The 19,436-nt window shown below is 43.7% G+C and overlaps 1 protein-coding gene across 1 annotated transcript in view; it reads right to left on the bottom strand.

Annotated features, from left to right (window-relative positions):
• SLC12A8 (solute carrier family 12 member 8) overlaps positions 1-19,436 on the bottom strand; it is a 201,031-nt gene that overhangs the window by 70,879 nt on the left and 110,716 nt on the right. The window contains exon 6 of the mRNA XM_004465818.4: positions 15,109-15,222. Coding sequence (XP_004465875.1) covers positions 15,109-15,222 — 114 coding nt within the window. The remainder of the gene's footprint in view (positions 1-15,108; positions 15,223-19,436) is intronic.

Below are 19,436 nucleotides of genomic sequence, written 5' to 3'. Positions count from 1 at the left end.
GGCCGCCCCTCCTCCCAGATAGCGCCACACGATGCCTTCTTCTTTCTCCCTGCGCAGGCGCAGGGCGGAAAATTCCAGTCTGCCCTTCCCCCCCCCACAGCAGCAACAGTCAGGCGTGGGCGGGAAACTCAAGTCTGCCCTCCACCCCAGCAACAGCAGCCACCAATCCCTAAACCCTGCCCCTTCCCCCAGCAACAGCAACAGTCAATCCCTAACCACCACCCCTCCCCCGTCCAGTACCTCCCACTGACCTTTCTCCGGCAACCAATCAGAACAGGGCGTGGCTTCGACCAATCAGCCTTCCCCAGCCCCTATAAAACTGTTGCCTCTCCCTCAATAAAGTGGACTTGCGTGTTTACCTTGTCTCCGCGGTAGTTCTTCTGCCGTGCGCCCTCCAGTCCTGAGAGCCCCCGACAAGGGCCTGGCCTCCCTTGTCCCCAGTTCGTCGCCTGCTTCTCCGGGCGACCCCCTCGTCGCCTGCTTCTCCGGGCGACCCCCTCGTCGCCTGCTTCTCCGGGCAACCCCCTCGTCGCCGGCTTCGCCGGGCGACCCCGTCAGCCGAACCGCGCAACCCCTGTGAGACCGACCCCTCGTCTGCTGCCGGACCGACCGCTCGTCCCAAGTGGGACCGACCCCTCGTCCCAAGCGGGACCCATCCCTCGTCCTAAGCTGGACCGACCCCTCGTCCGCAGCCAGACCCCACTTCTACCGACCGAGCAAACCGTCGCAGTTGCTTATTGATCTATCATCTATAGATCCTGCAAACATTTGAGAATAGATTTCTGTGGTGACCTGGGGCTATGTACCCCAGAGAAACATGCTCTTAAACTGAATCCACTCCTGTGGGTGTGAAACCATTGCAAGTGGGTCCTTCTGAGGAGGCCACTTCAGTTAAGGCGTGGCCCAGCTGACTCAGGATGGGCTTAACCCTATCACGGAAGGCCTGAGAGAGAAGGCCACAGAGAGGGAGAAAACCAAGGGGAGCAGCCAGCAGCTGAAGTCACCAGAACCCAGGAGAGAAGGAAGACGCCGCCGGCATACTGCCAAGGTGCGGAAAAGCCAAGGACCACAGATTATGGTGGGCAGCCAGTCCCAGAAGTCCACGGTCTTCTGGAAGAAAGCATCACCTTGACGGGGCTCAGTTTTGGACTTCTACCCTCAAGACTGTGAGCCGATAAATTCCTGTTGTTTAAACCAACCTGTATTCCTCAGGTTCTCTAGGGAAACAGAATCAACAAGAGATATCTGTCAATAGTATGCGATTTTATCAGTGTCTCTCACATGGCCGTGGGGATGCACAAGTCCAGGTTCCCGCGGGCAGGCTGCAAACAGGGGCCCTGATGAAAGTCCAGTGAAGGTCCTTGATGAGTTCTGGGAGATGTTGGCTGTCCAAACACAAGCTGGGAAATTCTCACTCCATGCTGGAATCACGTCCCCTTTTAAGGCACTCAACTGATTGGATAAAGCATCACTCACTGCTAATGGCAATCTCCCTGATGGATGTAACTGTAATCAGCTATCTATGATTTACCACTGCAGTAAAATCAATGGTGACTAAAGTCCATAAATGCCCTTGTATTATAGTTAGCCCAGTGCTTGCTTGACCAAACAACTGGGCACAATTACCTGGCTGCGTTGACACATTAGCCTAACCGACACACAACCAAATCGGAGCATTTGCTTTAGCAGCCAGGAAACTAAAAGAGTTACATACTTTATACTTATACACGCATTTTTGTCTTGTTTTATCCTTATAACAACCACATCAGAAAAGTGGAATTATTTCTCCATTTTATAGAAGAGGAAACTAGGGCTCAAAGCAGTTAGTGAAAACAGCCTAATTTCACTCATTTAGTAAGTGGCAAAGCTAGGATTCAAACTTGGTCTATGAAAATTATGCTTTTAACCCTCTGCTGTAATGTTTCAGGGAGCCCATGTGAAGGGGAGTAAAGTGGAAAGTTTGGGGCCAGAAAGGTAAAATAGGACTAGTCTAAAGAGAACCCTGAATGCTGGCCCAAACACTGGGGCCTGCATAAACTTGAACCCAGAAATTCCACTGCTACGATTTTATCCTAAGTAAATGGTGAAGGATAGAGTAAAGAATGAGCAGGAAATGGTTATTTATAATAGTGAAAATAAGGATAAAAAAACCCCTAATGTCTAAAATAAGGGATTGGCCAAGTAAGTGATGATATATCTTACAAAAAATACTAGGTCACCAATAGAATAATACTGCCAGGGATATGCTGTGACATGATAAGATATTTATGAGCTATGTTTAGTTTTAAGAAGCATATTAGAAAACAGAAGAAATGGTATGAGGCTATTATTGTTTTTAAAAAATTGATAATAGATGCCTAGAAAAAGTAACTAGAAATTGTTTAAAATGTTAATGTTATTTCTGGATGATAGAAAAACATACTTTTAAAGTATTTTCTCAGTTTTCAGAGCAATGATATACTGCACAGTGATCATATAAAACAAGGGGGAAATATTTGTAAAAGGACTCTGGTTTAAAAAGGCATGCTGACAATAATCTTCTTTCCTCGCATCCCCCTTCCCACCATAAAGCCTATTAAAAGGATAGTAAAGTGGGGAAATTAATAAATGTCTAAAAGCAAAGAGAATAGGAGGGAAAGTCCAAAGATGAAAGGTTTCCACACATGTCCAGAAAACAGAAAACGGAGAAAGTGATACAAAGTGAAAGGAAAGGAAAAGAAATCCTTAGAATACTTTTCTAGAAGATTAAATAAACTGCCTACTCCTAGAGAAAGTCAAGGCTGCTAGTGTGGATGTGTACACCCCAAAGTAAGGCCTTCTCAAGAGTCAGCTGCACTCACAAATGTGCTGCAGGTGGTCTTTCCATCAAGGAAGAGCCCCATCAGGGAAGAGACCTAAGCACAAAGCAGCTGGGGAAATCCACACCAGTGATCAAGGATCACCAGATGTGTGATGAGAATCAGCAACAAATAAACAAATAACTACACAAATAAAAAGACAACAATCTGGGCTGAAAAAACCTTATAAACAGGATACGGAAGAGAATTTTGAAGATAACATTAATTAAATAGTTCCAGATATATACAAGAAAAATATTGTATCTATAAAACAAGATGCTATAAAAAATAATCCAAGAACAAGAAAGAACTTTTGGAAAATAAAAATATGATATTAAAAATACAATAAAAGAGCTGAAAAAAAGTTTTACAAATATCTGAGAGTTTAGAACAAAAAGGTAAAGGGGTAGAAAATTTGAGCAAAAAAATAGGAGACCATAGAAGAGAAATATTAGAGTTAAAATATCCAACTAACAAGAGTGCCAAAAAGAGGGAACAGAGAAAACAAAAGAAAATAACCCAGATAAATAATAGAAACAAATTTCCATAAACTGAAGACTTAAGTCATTAGACTGAAATATTCACCAAGTACTCAACACAAAGAATGAAACGCACAACCTACAAAACACCACCACCAACAACAAAAAACATACTAAATGCATGGTGCATAATTTTAGGAGAAATCCTAAATACTTCCAAACATAAAAACTGGGCACTTATAGGGACATGGCTCAAGCAGTTGAGTGCCCTCCTCCCACATGGGAGGTCTGGGATTTGGTTCCTGGAGCCTCCTAAAGAAGACAAACAATGAGCAGACAATGAGTGAAAAACAAGGAGCAGACAATGAGAAGAAAAAAACAACAACAAGCAGACAATGAGCAAAAACAATAAGCAAACAGACAAGGGAGCCATCTGAGGGGTGGGGGGAGGAAACTGGCCACTTACAAAATAACAAGAATTAGACTGACATCAGACTTCTTGCCAGCAACAGTGAATGCTAGAAAGCAATGGAGCAATGACTTAAAAATTCTGAGAGAAAATTATTTTGAGACTAGAAATTTTGCAGGATTACCAATTAAGTGAAAACATGTTAAGCAGACGAGGCCTCAGAAAACTTACCATCCACATATCTTTCCTAAGGAAGATAGTACAGTATGTATTCCAGCAAAATGCAGGTGTAAACCATTAGATTCAGAAAACAGTGGTGATAATCCAGGATAATGGTTGTGTACCAGAGAAACCAGCAAAATGGAAGCTGAAGGATGGAGACCCCAGGAGGGGTGCTTTGGGTAGGGCCTGGATTCAGTATAATGGGCAGTATGATTAGCAAACTGAATGAGTTTAAAGATATGCCAAGTACATATTCTGGCAACAAGAAAAAAGAAAGGTTATTGAAACTTCAGGAAAAATGAAAAACTGTATAAGAAAGTCAAGGTCTAAATATGAAGGAAATTGAAATATGACACAGTTTTAAACAGCAAATGAAATGTAAGAAAAAAATAATCCAATTGGCCATATATTACTAACTCTTTCTTGGTTTTTAAACTTCTGAAATAAAAATTGGCCTTTTGGCAAAACACAGAGGACACAATTATCATTACAAAACAGAACACAAATCTTAACTACCTTGACAATGTGAAAGTAAAGCTATAGCTAACAGCAGTTAGCAGGTGAAGAGGGAAGAGAAAAGGCACTAATGTTTCCATTTTAGTAGTATGGAAAACAAACACATAGGCCCCAGGAGCTTTCACACATCCCTGGCTTGAGCTTTGAAGCTTCAATTAGTTTAACAAGAACACTTGAAAGGTGATTGAAGTGATGCCCTCTGAGCTAGCCATTAAATTTGTTTTTAGAGAGATAAGGAAAAGGTTAGCATGTATTTACATACCAGTTGCAATGGATTTTGAGTTAATGCTCTACTTATTCTGTATCTTTTCATCATAAAATTGAGTTTCTAAGTGTTTGCTAAGAAAAGCAAAGAACTTTTCAATAATCCTGAGTTTGACCTTACAGTTCCAAAGACTGTTGACTGATAATGTAAAAATGAGCAAACAAAAAAAGTTTTTTAATTAATTTGTGGGGGATGACAACAACTGTGCTTGTTTATTTAAAGTTCTAAACTACACTTTTCATGGGATTTTTCCTGCTCACCTGGTAATTATCAACTTACTGTGGCATACTTTCCTGATATTGGTCTAAAACTAAATAAAAGGGATTATGCAGATTTTCTTAAAATTAGGACACTAACTAAAGCATTCCTTGTAAAAACATTTTACACATAAAATAAATATGACTCATGCATTAATCTTAAAACACAACATAAAATCTCAATTTCTCAGGCCAACAGTGAGGAGCTAATGGATAAGAACAGAGATTTAAGTATATTACTTAAAGTTACAAAGGTAACTAACAAAAAAACTAAAAATAATAATATAACTATTAAAAATTGGGAAGAAGATGAGGGAGCATGGAAGTAAGCCAAATGCTTACATTTCCTAGTATGACATCACTAGATAATGTCTGATTTTGATTAATCAAGTTACAGGTGTCAGCATATTGCTTGGTGATATATAATTAGCCCTCAAAATAGTAAAAAGAGAATCAAACAGTTAAGGAGTGGAGTTGGTTCAAACGGTTGAGCTCCCGCCTCCCACACGGAGGTCCCAGGTTTGATTCCCTGTGCCTCCTGAAAGAACAAGACAGACAACAAGGGGAAAAAATGAAAAAAAAACAAACACCCAACACAGGAAGCCAATGTGCCTCAGTGGCTGAGTGCCTGATTCCCACATATGAGGTCTTGGGTTCAATCCCCATCCCTGGGTAACTTGGAAAAAAAAAAAAAGAAAGAGAGAGAGAGAAACAGTTGAAAGTGGTTACTCTCATGGAGTGGTATTTGGGGTAGGAGATTGTTGTTTTGCATTACAAGCATCTCTGCACTGTTTTATTTTTTATTATGTGCAGGCCTCATTTGGATCCAAAAAAGGAACACCCAGCACCTGCCTCACTCTTGCAGTGCTCCTGGGTCTGGCCCTTTAGCCGGGGCTCTGCTCAAGGGCGGGGACCCCTCTGCTGGCAGCCAGGCAATCTCTGGCTAGATCTCCAAGTTTACCATTCCTGCCTGGAGCGTCTAAGTTCTGACCCTTGGCCCATTTCTCACCTGTCACAGGTTCACTGGGTGCTGGGCCTCCCCTGCCAGCTAGCAATGCTTCTCATCCTCTGCAACTGCCTCATTCTGCCCCGAGCATCTGGCCCTTTACGTCCACTGGCTTAGCTTTGTGAGATTGCACAGCCATTTTGGTACCTCCTGTTGCGTGTCATATACTCTCCTTCAGATCATTTACAAGAGTTAATAATTACTACACAAACCTTGGGCAGATGTTTCTCTAGTTCTGGCAAATTGCAAATGTCTTGCTTGTCAGTTAGATCTAGAAAAACTAATTTGATTTAGTATTTTTTCACCCATGCTTATCAAGTGTTGCAGAGATTCTCTAATTTGCTTTCTTTGAGCCTCTGGTACAATTTTAAAACTTTGCAATTGTGGCGATGCTATTTCCCAGAGCATTCGTGTCCAGATGTATAAAACTATGACATTAAAAAAAAAAGTTCCACAGTTTTGAAAAGGTTGGGGAGGGGAGCAGATGTGGCTCAAGCAATTGGGTGCCTGTCTCCCACATGGGAGGTCCTGGGTTTGGATCCCAGTGCCTCCTAAAGATGAACAGATGGTACAATGAGCAGACTCCATAACCAGCAAGGTACAACAACCAGCAGACACTACAACCAGCAGATGACACAACTTGCCGGCAGCAGAAGTGGTTCAAGTGATTGGGCACTGACCTCCCACATGGGAGGTCCTGGGTTTGGTTCCCGGTGCCTCCTAAAAAAGACAAGCAGACAAGGAGCAGACAGACTAGGGAGCCTTGGAAGAGAGGGGATAAAAATAATAAATAAACAAAAAGGCTAAAAAAAGATTGGGGAAACCTTGGTTAAACAAGATTAGATTAGAGAGGTTTTAACTGCAAAACTTACTAATACCTTTTTTTTTTTAAGATTTTATTTTTTATTTACTCCCCTCCCCGCCGTTGTCTGCTCTCTTGTGTCCATTCGCTGTGTGTTCTTCTGTGTCCTATTCCATTCTCAGCAGCACTGGGAATCTGTGTCTCTTTTTGTTGCATCATCTTGCTGTGTCAGCTTTCCATGTGTGCAGCACCACTCCTGGGTGGGCTGCACATTTTTCACGCAGGGCAGCTCTCCTTGCAGGGCACACTCCTTGCGTGTGGGGCTCCCCTATGTAGGGGACACCCCTGCATGGCACAGCACTCCTTGCACAGGGCAGCACTGCTCATGGGCCAGTTCACCACATGGGTCATGAGGCCCTGGGTTCGAACCCTGGACCTTCCATATGGTAGAAGGACACTCTATCAGTTGAGCCACCTCCGCTTCCCTACTAGTACCTTTAATATACTAATATTCATTGTCCATCTCCAGGAGGAAGACTGCAAATGGTGCTTCCCAAAAGATATTTGACAATTGAACTTTTTTTTTTTTTTTGGTAAAGATACACTTCATTCATTATTAGAATTCCATGGAGCACTATTTGAGAAATACTGAGTGTCTATTTTGTAATTGGCATTTGATCTTCACACTTTTCTTGGCAGCCTTCCTGAAATAGCTATTTAGAATCAGTGATTCTTAAAGCTGGAGATGTCCTAAAGATCATGTACTCCAACCTCTTATTTTAAATAAGGAAACTGAGGCCCAAAGAGGGTGATTTTGCTCAAGTTTTGACACTAATTAACAGCAGACTCAGACTCCTCGAGTGTCCTGATTCCAAGTCAGTGTTCTTTCCACCACATTAGATGGCCTCTCGGTTCTTTCTAACACCCATGCTTTTCTTAGACTTCCCTTTCTAGAAGGGAATAACCGTATGATTAATTTGGGGTTACATCCCCCACACGCAGGCTGACCTTATCAATTATAATCAGCATTATGCAAAGGTTTACCGACAGCTTCTTCCGTCACTAGTTCCAAATCACTAGTCTGTGTCTGGCCAGGGGGTTAAACTGCCAGTTCCAGGAAGCAGTTAATTGCTTTACCCTAAAATACATGTTCTCCCTGTCTCGGCATGATGACACGGGCTGCACGTTGTTACCACGTGGCTTGGGTAAAGGCTTCCTGAATATGGTTAAAGCCCTCTGAGTTGGTCTCCCACCAGGTTCTATGGCCTGTTGGCGTATCTCTGCTATCTGAGCTTTAATACGTAAGTACGATGGTGTGGCCTTTGCCAACTTAGGCTTATGAGGCAAAACCTCCAGTAGCATCCACAGCCGGTGGTTTGGGTGAACCGCACCAGGTGAACAGGGACTTGGGGTTAGAGCCCAAGTTCAATATCATGCCATCTTGAAAATAAACTCTTGGATAAAATGCCCAGTACAAATGTCAACTAGGGGAACAGATGTAATGCAAGCAGTTGAGTGCCTACCTCCCACACGGAAGGTCCTGGGTTCGGTTCCCAGTGCCTCATAAAGAAAAGCAAGCAGACAACAAACGAAAACAATGAGCAATCATAGAATTAGCAAAAACAAATGAACAAAAATAAAATGAGCAAAACAACGAGCAAAATAACAAGCAAACAGATGAGGGATGAATGTCACCTAACTATTTAATTATCAACATTTGCAAGATAGTGGGTCATTTCCTTTTTCTCCCTACCCCAAGTCAACGAGAGCACACATAATTATCAAAGTCTTTACTTGTCCCAGTTATCACAATCCTACTCCTGAACCCAATTTTCTTTTTTGTTCCTAAAAATGAGGATTCATAAGGAAAAAAAGAAAAAACAAACCTGACAGTTTCCTAGGGTTTTCTGGGACTTCCCACACTCATTAAAGGACGTCCCATTAAAGGACGGCTTACTCTTCTGGGAGCTTCCAATCAAATCCATGCCTTTGGAAACTCTTCAGTATCTTCTTTCCGTTTAAAGCTTAATGGTTTCCCTGCTGCCCATTTTCTTTCTTTAGGTTCATAAATTTGTTATTTTTTCTTTTCATATGGTAAAACAAGCATACGCAAAAAGTGCCTAAATCTTATCCGATGCCTTTTTAATGAAAGAAAGGATGCTATTACTGTTTGGCAGCAGAGCAGCGGCTCTGTGCCTCCTCTGCAAATGAGGATACTACGGCTTACCCTGCAGGGCTGTTTAAGCTTAGGGGCAGCATTTATAAGGTGCCTGGTAGGGGCACTGCCATTGAGCCCACCCAGGAAGGACCTGCTTCATCTCCTCACTCAGAAATCCCTTGGGTTCCCAAAGCCTCCAGGTCTGCCTTCTCCTTACCTTCCTCCCAATTTCCAAAACCCATTCCTTCCCACACACTGGGTTGTTCATTTAGCAGTTTGTATTGAAATCTTCTATCCCTCTGTCCTCTATTCTTGGAGGTATAACTTGTGGTCTCCAACCCTCTCAGTGCCTTAGAGATTCTGCTGGACAGACAAACGTCAAATAATGGGGCATTTGAATGCCAGGTCTCAGGCTGGATTTGTTGGCTTCTGGGTGGGGGTGGCCGCAGAAGAGTGTGGGTCCTCCCCAGCATCCTCTCGGGAGCGTGTGGGAAAAAATGGGGTTCATCGCTCATTGTCTGGGTGACCTTGGGAAAATAATTTCACCTCTCTCAATGTTTCTTCATTTATAAAATAGAGTTAATAATAGAACCCGTGGGTGGATCCAGGTTCTATTGGGCCTGAAGCTTTTTTAAAATACAGAATTGGGAACGGGGCCTTGGAAGGTGTTCATGCGAGTGAGGCCCCCGCAGCCTAAGTTTCATGAACTTCCTAGTAACTTTGCTTCTTATAGACCCAGGGAGCTTGTGGTGAAGTTTAAATGAAGGACTGAATATAAAGTGCGCACCACAGTGCCTAATGGAACAGGCTATTATAATGATCATAATTATTATAGAAATTCATTTTAAATAAAAATATAAATGAATTAAATAAATAAAATTACAAAAAATAGGTATGGGGAGCAGATGTAGCTCAAGTGGTAGAGTGAATAGTCCCCAAGCACAAGTCCCTGGTACCTCCTAAAAACAGAAAAAAGCAAAACAAACAAGCAAACAAATGAAAAATACCAACTCCGGGAAGCTGGTGTAGCTCAGTGGTTAAACACCGGCTTCGCACATACGAGGTTCTGGATTCAATCCCTGGCCCCAGTGCCTCGAAAATGAATGAATGAATGAATGAATGAATGAATGAATGAATGAATGAATGAGTATCATAATTGTAAAGCCTCCTTCCTGTCCCTGTTGCTGCACCCAAGTCCATCAGACTGAAGGAGAATAAACCTCCTCTTCAGGCTGTCCTTACTTGGGTCTCTTCATTCCTTGAACCTGGAGACCCAGAGGGTCCTGGTCCTCTCACCCACAAGGTACAACTTTTGATGAGCTCTCGGGAGTGGCTTGGGCAGGGGAGGAATAGAGGAGATAGGCTGAAGGCAGGGGAGCAATGATGGCCCCAAAATGTCATGGCCAGGTCCAAGAGTGACCCCCAGGGCATGCCGTGCCAGGACAGGGACAATCAGGGATGAGGCTCCTGGAGACAGCCAGCCAGTCCAGAGGGACCCAGTGGATTCCCGGAGTTTCCCAAGGCACGTGTGTGTGAGCAGGGAGAAGGATTCAGGCCCAGAGAGGTGAACAGGGATCACAGCTGTTGACCACAAAGGTGGCTACAGACATTCTGGTAAAGGTTGCGTCTTTCCCAAAATGTTTTTTTTGCTGCCTGCTGGGTGTGGTCTAACCACAGGCCCAAATATGTTGACTGTGGCCCAAGAGTCCTTATCCCTTCTGGTAAGAGTTTGGGATTTGAGGACAAAGTTTATATGACTTCGCAAGACTGGTATTACTCCCTGTGAATTTCCATGTCCTAGTGTCTTCCTGGAGTGGCTGTTTGTATGTGAAAACCCTATAGGCAGGGACATTTGTTTTTCAGGAAAAGTTTGGTGGCTTGGAGAAGGAAAATGCTTCAAGAACAAAGCAAATGAAGAGTCTACTCCAAGGCTCCAAACCCCACCCCAAACCCCCCACCCCCCACCACAGGGCGTGGCAGGGTGGAATTCACGAGAAGGACGCACTTAATGGACGCAGAGAAGCCTCCAAGCCTAACCTTCAGCTGCTCTTCCCAGGAAGTTGCCTGCCCTTGGGAGAAAAAAAATCTGAAATACCTTAAATAATTTGTCTCTGACCAGAGAGGAGAGGGAGGGTTGGGGGGACAGGGTGTTTGTTCTTCAAAACTCCTCTCCTCTCTCCACAGCCTGGAGGTTCTTCTGTTCCAGAAGAGGATGGCGTTGGAGGGAGCCCCGGCCATGACTCACTCAGAACTAATCTTTGGCAAATCTATCACCATGGAAACTGTCAATCATCCTTGCTTTTCATAGCTTAACGGAACATCTGTCAGGGGAAAGCCAAGTAACACAAATCGCTCATCCCACCTACTGTGTTTACATCTGGGCCCCTGGGAAACAGAGAAAGAACCTGAGTAGGGCAACCTTCCACAGCAGGACAATGGCCCAACTCTGCCACTAATTAGCTGTGTGACCTTTAGCAAGTCCTTCCTAAATTCCCCTGTGCTGCTTTCCTGTTGATCAAATAAATGAGAAGATCAGTGATTCTCAATCTGGTTGGGGTGCAAGGTGAGACAGAGAAGACTGTGGAGTTTGACAAAGTTTATTCAAGATTATAACTTTATATTTGGAATACTACAAAATATTTTCATAATTTAAGTCATCAAAAATAAAATTTGGCAAATAATCTTAGGCAGCAATCTTTCACAGAAGCATGAAGCCACCCCTCGCTGGTCCAGAGAAGCACATCAGAACTTCCAGTGTATGAGAGATTTTTAGTATGATAATCAAAGGGAATGTGGATTAAAAAGACAAAACTTGGAGAGTCTCTGGACTAGCTGATCTCTAGTCAATCCAGCTCGAATCTGATCCTGGTTTACTGGGTAGCATCTTCAAGCCTCAGGCCACTGTCGTTTCTCACCTGGAGGGAGAAGTGCTTGAGGGAACGCTCACCAAGCTTGGGTGCTGCCAGTGAACAGAGCCCAGGTCCCCATTGGACCTGAGAGGCCCCCTGTGGGCCTCTCTCCCCCTGCCCCCAACTCCAGCAGTAATCTTCTGTTTGAATTGGGGGACATCCTGTCCAGGGCCAGCTTCGTAAGCACATGCCCACACTGGGTCTTGTGCCCGGAAGGGCCCTCTGCTTGGTTTTTTTTTTTTTTTTTTAAAGATTTATTTATTTATTTAATTCCCCCCCTCCCCTGGTTGTCTGTTCTTGGTGTCTATTTGCTGCGTCTTGTTTCTTTGTCCGCTTCTGTTGTCGTCAGCGGCATGGGAAGTGTGGGCGGCGCCATTCCTGGGCAGGCTGCTCTTTCTTTTCACGCTGGGCGGCTTTCCTCACGGGCGCACTCCTTGCGCGTGGGGCTCCCCCACGCGGGGGACACCCTTGCGTGGCACGGCACTCCTTGCGCGCATCAGCACTGCGCATGGCCAGCTCCACACGGGTCAAGGAGGCCCGGGGTTTGAACCGCGGACCTCCCATGTGGTAGACGGAGGCCCTAACCACTGGGCCAAAGTCCGTTTCCCCCTCTGCTTGGTTTGATGCTCTGCTGTCACCATCTTGAAATTCTTAGTAATTTTTGGAAAAGGGGACCCACATTTTTATTTTTCACTGGATTCCACAAACTATGTAACAGAGTCTGCTCTTGCATGTTCTCCTGCATGTTCACCCAAGCCATTCTGCTGCTTCTTTTCTGCTTCTTCAAACTTCTGAAATCTCTTAAGGGCCCAGGCTTTTGAAAAACTGAAGCCACAACACCATATAGGCAAATTCTGCTTCTTCCCCGCCCTGTATTTTCCCCAAGGCAAAAAATATAGGTCAGCTTCCCTTGAAGGGTTGGGAAAGGAAAGGAGGAAAATAGAGGAAATAAAAAGTCATGTCAACATCTGAAAATACCAAGACATGCTGGGGTGGGGGTGAGGGGATTTTGTCATCTGTCCACAGAGCCAGGTTCTCCACTGTCCATCTACAGGTCCCTTGTGCTCTCTTCTGCTTCAGAGCCACTTGGGAGGACTAGAAGTCTTTGTGAGCCTGCAACTATTACAAATAAAGCTGTTTTGAACTTCAGGCTACAACTCTTTATATGGACACCTGCTTTTGTCTCTGTTCTGCTAGAAGTATTATGGCTCAGTGTACGTTTACTTTTTAAGAAACTGCCAAACTGTTTTCCAAAGTGGATATACCATTTTGTATTCCCTCTGGAAATATGAGTTCCAGTTTTCCCATAACTTTGTCAACACTTGGTATGATCAGTCCCTTTCATTTTACAATTTCTAGTAGGTATGCTGTAGTATCTTATTGTGGTTTTGATTTCTATTTCTCTAATAAGTAATGATGTTAAGTATCTTTCATGAGTTTATTGCCATCCACATATCTTCTCCCTTACCCCCAGATGGCTCCCTCGTTTGTCTGATCATTGTTTTTGCTCATTGTTTGTACTTGTTATCTGCTCATTGTCTGTTTTGCTTTCTCTTTAGGAGATACTAGAAACTAAACCTGGGACCTCCCATGTGGGAGGTGGGTGCCCAACCATTTGGGTCACATCCATTCCCTGCTTGTTTGTTTTTGCTCATTGTCTGCTTGTTTTGCTCATTATTTTGCTTGTTGTTTTTGCTCATTGTCTGCTTGTTGTTTTTTCTTGTCTGCTCGTTGTTTTTGCTCATTGCTCATATTTTTTCTTATTGTCTGCTTGTTGGTGGTTTGTCTTCTTTAGGAGGCACCAGGAACTGAACCCAGGAAGTACCATGTGGGAGTAAGGCGCCCAACTGCTTGAGCCACATCCACACCCCCACATATCTTTTTTAGTACAGTATTCCTTTAAATATTTGGTCCATTTAAAATTTTTTGTTGTTTCCTTATTATTGAGTTTTGAGAGTTTAAAAAATACACATATACAAACACATATTCTGGATACAAGTCTTTTATAAGATATGAGATTTGCAAATATCTTCAGTCTGTGTCTTGTCTTTTGATTTTCTTACCAGTATCTTTCAAAGAGTAGATGTTCTTAATTGTTGATGAAGTCCGCTTTATCAATTTTTTTTTAACACATCATGCTTTAGGTACTGTATCTAAGAAATCTTTGATCACAAAGGTCTTCCATAATATTTTCTTATAGGATTTTATAGATTTTGGCTTTATGTTTAAGTCTATTACCCATTTTCAGATAATTTTTGTATATGGTTTGAAGTATGAATCAAAGTTCTTTTTCAGCATGTTGTTACCAATCAAAGCAGGGGTTCTCTGCCAGATGAGCTTAAACCACCAATTCCTGACACACCAGGATTTGAAAGGGAGAAACAGTTATTGCCAAGTATGAAGCAAGGAGATCAAAAGGCCTAAAATCTGGTAAAAACTGCAGTAACTCTGAGAGTGTTACAGTATCAAAAGATGGAAAGGTTAATGCAGCAAAATTGCTAGTTTTGAGCTTCTCCTCCTCTTTCTACCTTAATCCTATTAAGGGAACAGATAATGAGTAAGGAAATAGCCACTTGTAGGAAGCCAGAGGGCAGAGGAGAGGAAAAAAAGGAGACAAGTTCGGCCACCTGGGCCTATGGCTCATTTGGTCAACATGTTAGCTTACTGCTGTCCAGGCCAGGGAGCCAAGCATGACGCATGAGTTCTCTAGGGACCTCAGTTTTCAAAGGCTCCTCCATGGCCCCTGGAAGGCAGAAGAGTGGGGCAAGGTAGGGTAAGGAACTTCCATCATCACCCACGGCATCCTGGTTTAATCTGTGTCCAGTAGAGCAGGGAAAGAAATAGCATTTCTCTGCCCTTGGGAAAAGATGCACAACTAGGGGTAGGGAAATTGGGGGTTTCCAGACGAGTTATGTCTTCATTCCAGGTGTAAAAAGGGCAGCTTTTCCTGCTGAAATTCACCCTGTTCAGCCCTAAGTGAAAAAGTCCCTCTATTAACTTGGCCAAGAGGTGTCAATATGTAAGAGATAATATGGAAGATTAAACCATGCTAGAAGTGTTCAGAAATCATAAAAGCACATTCTCTGTTAAAATAAGAAATTATTAGTCAAAGCTATGACCACCTCCTAGAGTCAGACATACCTCCTAAGAACATTTGCAGGACAATTATGATCCTAAATTTGGGGAACCAAGCATTTATACCCCCGACATGAGAGTGAAAAAAACCACAACAACCCAAATTACAGTACCTGTAGCTGCTGGGAAGAAGACCCCAAAGACAGTGAAGAAAGACTCGCCAGGGCTGTAATCTGGCAGACTGTTGTTTTGTAGAAGTTCTGGTGAATATCCAACAAAACCATGCTCTGAAATAATTTTTAAAAAAGAAAGAGAAAGCAAAGTGAGTCAAATGATAAGCTATAGCACACATGACCCTAGAGTATTATTTTATGTAACTTTAAACATTAAAGGGTGTGTGTGTGTGTGAGAGAGAGAAACTAGTATGCAGAGAAGGTCTGACAGAAACATCTTCCTTCCCACTTCTAGGGCTTGACTTTGTGTGTCCACACCTGTATTAGTCAGCCAAAGGGGTGCTGATGCAAAATACCAGAAATTGGTTGGTTTTTATAAAGGGTATTTATTTGGGGGAGAAGCTTACAGATACTTCGCCATAAGCATAAGTTACTTCCCTCACCAAAGTCTATTTTTACATGTTGGAGAAGATGGCTGCCAACGTCTGCGAGGGTTCAGGCTTCCTGGGTTCCTCTCTTTCCAGCGTCTTGCTTCTCTCTGGGTTCAGGGTTCCTCTCTTTCCAGGGCTTGCTTTTTCCTGGGCTCAGGGTTCCTCTCTTCCTGGGGTTTGCTTCTGTTTCCTCAGTGAGCTTACTTCCCGGGGCTCCAGCTTAAGGCTTCAGCATCAAACTCCAACATCAAAAACCCCTTCAACTCTGTCCTTTGCCATGCCTTTTATCTGTGCGTCCCCGCCCCTTGGTGGTCAACACCGTAAGGACATGGCCCTAATCATAACTTAATCACACCCAGGTACAGACCAGATTACAAACATAATCCAATATCTATTTTTGGAATTCATAACCATATCAAACTGCTACAACACCTATCAGTATAAGTATACAAATAGATGATGATGGCATGAAGGAAAACAGTGGTTACCTCTGGGAAATGAAGCATCTTCATTTTTTTGCTTTATCAACCAGCATAGTTTAAATGTCTTTCAATGAGCCTGCATTTATGTATTTGCTTTTAACTAAAAAAATGTTAATTGATGTTTGCTAGTTACTTCCCTACTCAAAAACCTTCCATGGGACCCTTTTATCTACAGAATAAAGTTCAAACTTCTTAAGATGAATACCAAAGCCAACCACAAATTGGCAACAACTTACCATTCCCAATTCATCCTATGCCTTTTCCCCTCTCACTGACAACCGTTCCCAAAAACACTGCTAACATCCAGTTCTGCGTCTTTGTTCAGGCTATGGCCCCACCTTCCAGTCCTTTTCCCGTATATTCAGCATCAATGTTGAATTCACCCTTCAAGCCCAGCTCAAATGTAGCTTGCTTTGGGCTTTACAACGCCCTAATCAGAATCAATTACTCCCTCCTAAGAGTTCTAGGTACTATGATTAGCCATGTTGGGTCTCTCCCCAACTAGACTATGAACTCCTTGAGGCAAGAAATCCATTCTCACAAATCTCTGTCCCCTAGAGCCAAGCACTGCACCTGGCAAATGGTCGGAAACTTGCAAATACGAGTCACATTGAAAAGAATCTTTCTCTTAGGTCTCTCAGCGACGGGTAGATCCTGCTTCCAAGATTTCAGCTGATTTGTTCACAGACTACTTCATATCAGAAACATCTCGGATTTGATTTCTTCAGAGCATTTTAGGTATTTTTTACATAGACTTTACCGAAGTTTTTCAAGTGTTTTCAATCCAACAGGCATTTTGTTTCTTTGTGGAAGGAGGTCACTTTGAGTGGCACCGGTGAACGTGCTAGTGAGTTCTGGAAGGTACCGACAGATACAAGCCGGCTGTTCTCGGGCTCAGTCACCCCCAGGATATTCAGCCTTTGCTTCTGAACGTCATCTCTGGGAATAGGATGGTTTGTGTCTGTGAACTATAGCCCAAGAGAAGCCAACCTTTTCCTTCAACCCCTGCAATCCTGTAGGATGGGTGTTCAGCTTTCACTCAATAGCTGACCCCCAGGGCTGTAGTGACATAATCTCCTGCCTGCCTCTTCTTCCGCCCACCTCTGGGCTTAACTTCAACCTGAGCTTCCTTCCACAAGAGAGTTCTTGCTACACCAATGAGTCCAGTGAGATCGCCAGGGCCTCTCACAGCTTCCAAGACTCATAACTTCATAGGAAAAATATTTTTCAAAAAAATAATAGAACTGAAGCTCAGGGAAGCACAAGGGACCCTTGGAAATCCAGTCAGGACTCAAAATCACTGTCAGTTTCTTTTGCCTGAACACAAAATTTGTCCTGGGAGATTAAATCCCAAGCACTGTGCAACATTTCTGAATGGTTGAGCATCTTCACAGCTGTCCTGTCCTCATTAACAAAAAAGCAATAATAGCTAAGTTAACTTTAACGTATCCGCTGGCTGACCCTGCCGACCAGCCTTTCTGAGGAGAAAACCAGCCCAGCCTGCTTTGGAACTGAGCTCGGCAGAGCTGGAAAGATGTACAGGTCTGAGAGCACATCTGAGCGGAGGCCAGGCCAGGCGGGACATAAACACTTCATCAGGCTCCATTAATCTCGACAGCCCCAGGAGTAGCCCTGACAGAGGAGAGTGTTTGTCACTAGGTCCGAAGGGCTTTGTCCTGCTCAGCCTGAAGATTCACAGGGATTTCAGGCCCAAATGGTATGAGTCACCGGGAAACTGTCTCTACCTCCGTCCCACCAATGAGATCCACAGGCTGAGAATGAGTCACTGGGTTCTCACGTGGCTGTGGGAGGAGGCCTGCCTCAGTTGCCCTCTCTCTGTGGGAGCAATGACGCACAGCCTTGACACACCCACGAGCTCACACTCACATGACACTACTGCTGACCCTGGCCTTCTCCTCCCAACGCCAGTTCTGAGTCTTTCTCAGAGAAATAACCTTAACTTTGAAAAGAACTTGGTGGACAAAGTTCAAAAATGTAAATGTGAACTTCATGTTGGTCAGTGTTTTGTTTATTATAATTTAAATTAGGGGCGTGTGTCTAAATGTCTAACTATAGAGGACTGATGTATTCTAAATGTTTAGAAAGAATCTGCAGTACCAAGGAAAACTGCCCATGTTATATATGATACAATGTTAAGTAAGAAAACTGGAGACCATTCGGAGTATTGTTTTTTAAAAGTCCAATTTATATTTAAAAGACTGGGCGGGGTGGGGTAGAAAGGGTGGGGAGAAAGGATTAGAAGCAGATACACCAAAATATTAACTGTGGTTGTCTGTAAAACGCAATTATGAGCAATTTCTTTTTCTTTTTTCTGTTTTTATTCCTTGAAGGTTTTCTACATTTTCTTCAATGAGCAAAACCTATTTATTTTAAGAAAATAATTACTTTTAGGAAAGCAAATAAAGTACCCCACAACTGAAACCCTACCTTCTCTAGGCAGCTTTTCTTTATGGGAGTGTCTTTTCTTTCTTTCCCTTTCCTATTTAAACTCTACCTGCTTCCCAGATGACTTGAGTAGGTTATGAGAAAACTATAAGTAAAATAGGGCAAATAAAATAAGGAACTCACAGTGGGGAAGAAACTGAGCACTAAATGAGAAGGGAGGGGTGGAGAGGTCTGTCTGTACCTCCTGGCCCATTGGAAGGCTTTGAGGTAGGGTGCTGGAGTTCGAACTGGGATTTGAGGCCTAGAGAGATAATTTTCTCTCTTTTTTGACCAAGTCCACTGAGGCAGGACATTGGACTTCATGGCTCATCCCCCCACCTGGCCCCTTTCCAGTGGATGGGAAGGAGCCATGGAGGTACTTGTTCTGCCCTTACCTTCCCAGCAGCCCTCATGCCTCACAGCATAGCACCCTGCCATCCTGGGGGCTCCCATTTCTGAGCCAGTCCCCACAGAGGCTTGCCTTGGCTCCACTGGTCCTCACCACGCTTCCTGGGGCCCCAGTTTCTCTCCCAGACCCAAACCCAGTGGTCCAACTAGACCTCAACCTTCTGCAGAATGGGTCAATAGATAAGGCACTGATATCCCTGACTGGCTCTTACCGGCTGGGTGACGTACGGTGTGAGGTCACTGATCACTTCCAGGGTGCGGGTTGAAGTTTCCGGTGCCTGCCTTGCTGAACTTCAAACCAAAGGCTCCTAATCTTTTAGTCATGGCTCCCTTGAAAATCTGATGAAATCTGTGACCTCTCTCTGCCCATAGATACCCCATTTTACATACCATTTCTGGGTTCCCAGACCTCTGAAGTCTGTCTTTGGGGAGCATAGACCATGAGTTCAGCCCCAACTTCCCAAACCCCAACTGCCACCGTGCCCTGACTCCACGCCGACAGCACACCCAAGAGCGACATCGCCAATAATGTTTCTGTACTGCAGTTCCCACCAAGCAATGA

This window comes from Dasypus novemcinctus, chromosome 4 (genome assembly GCF_030445035.2).
Source record: "Dasypus novemcinctus isolate mDasNov1 chromosome 4, mDasNov1.1.hap2, whole genome shotgun sequence".
Lineage (NCBI taxonomy): Eukaryota > Metazoa > Chordata > Mammalia > Cingulata > Dasypodidae > Dasypus > Dasypus novemcinctus.
This window is presented reverse-complemented; position numbering and strand designations above follow the sequence as displayed.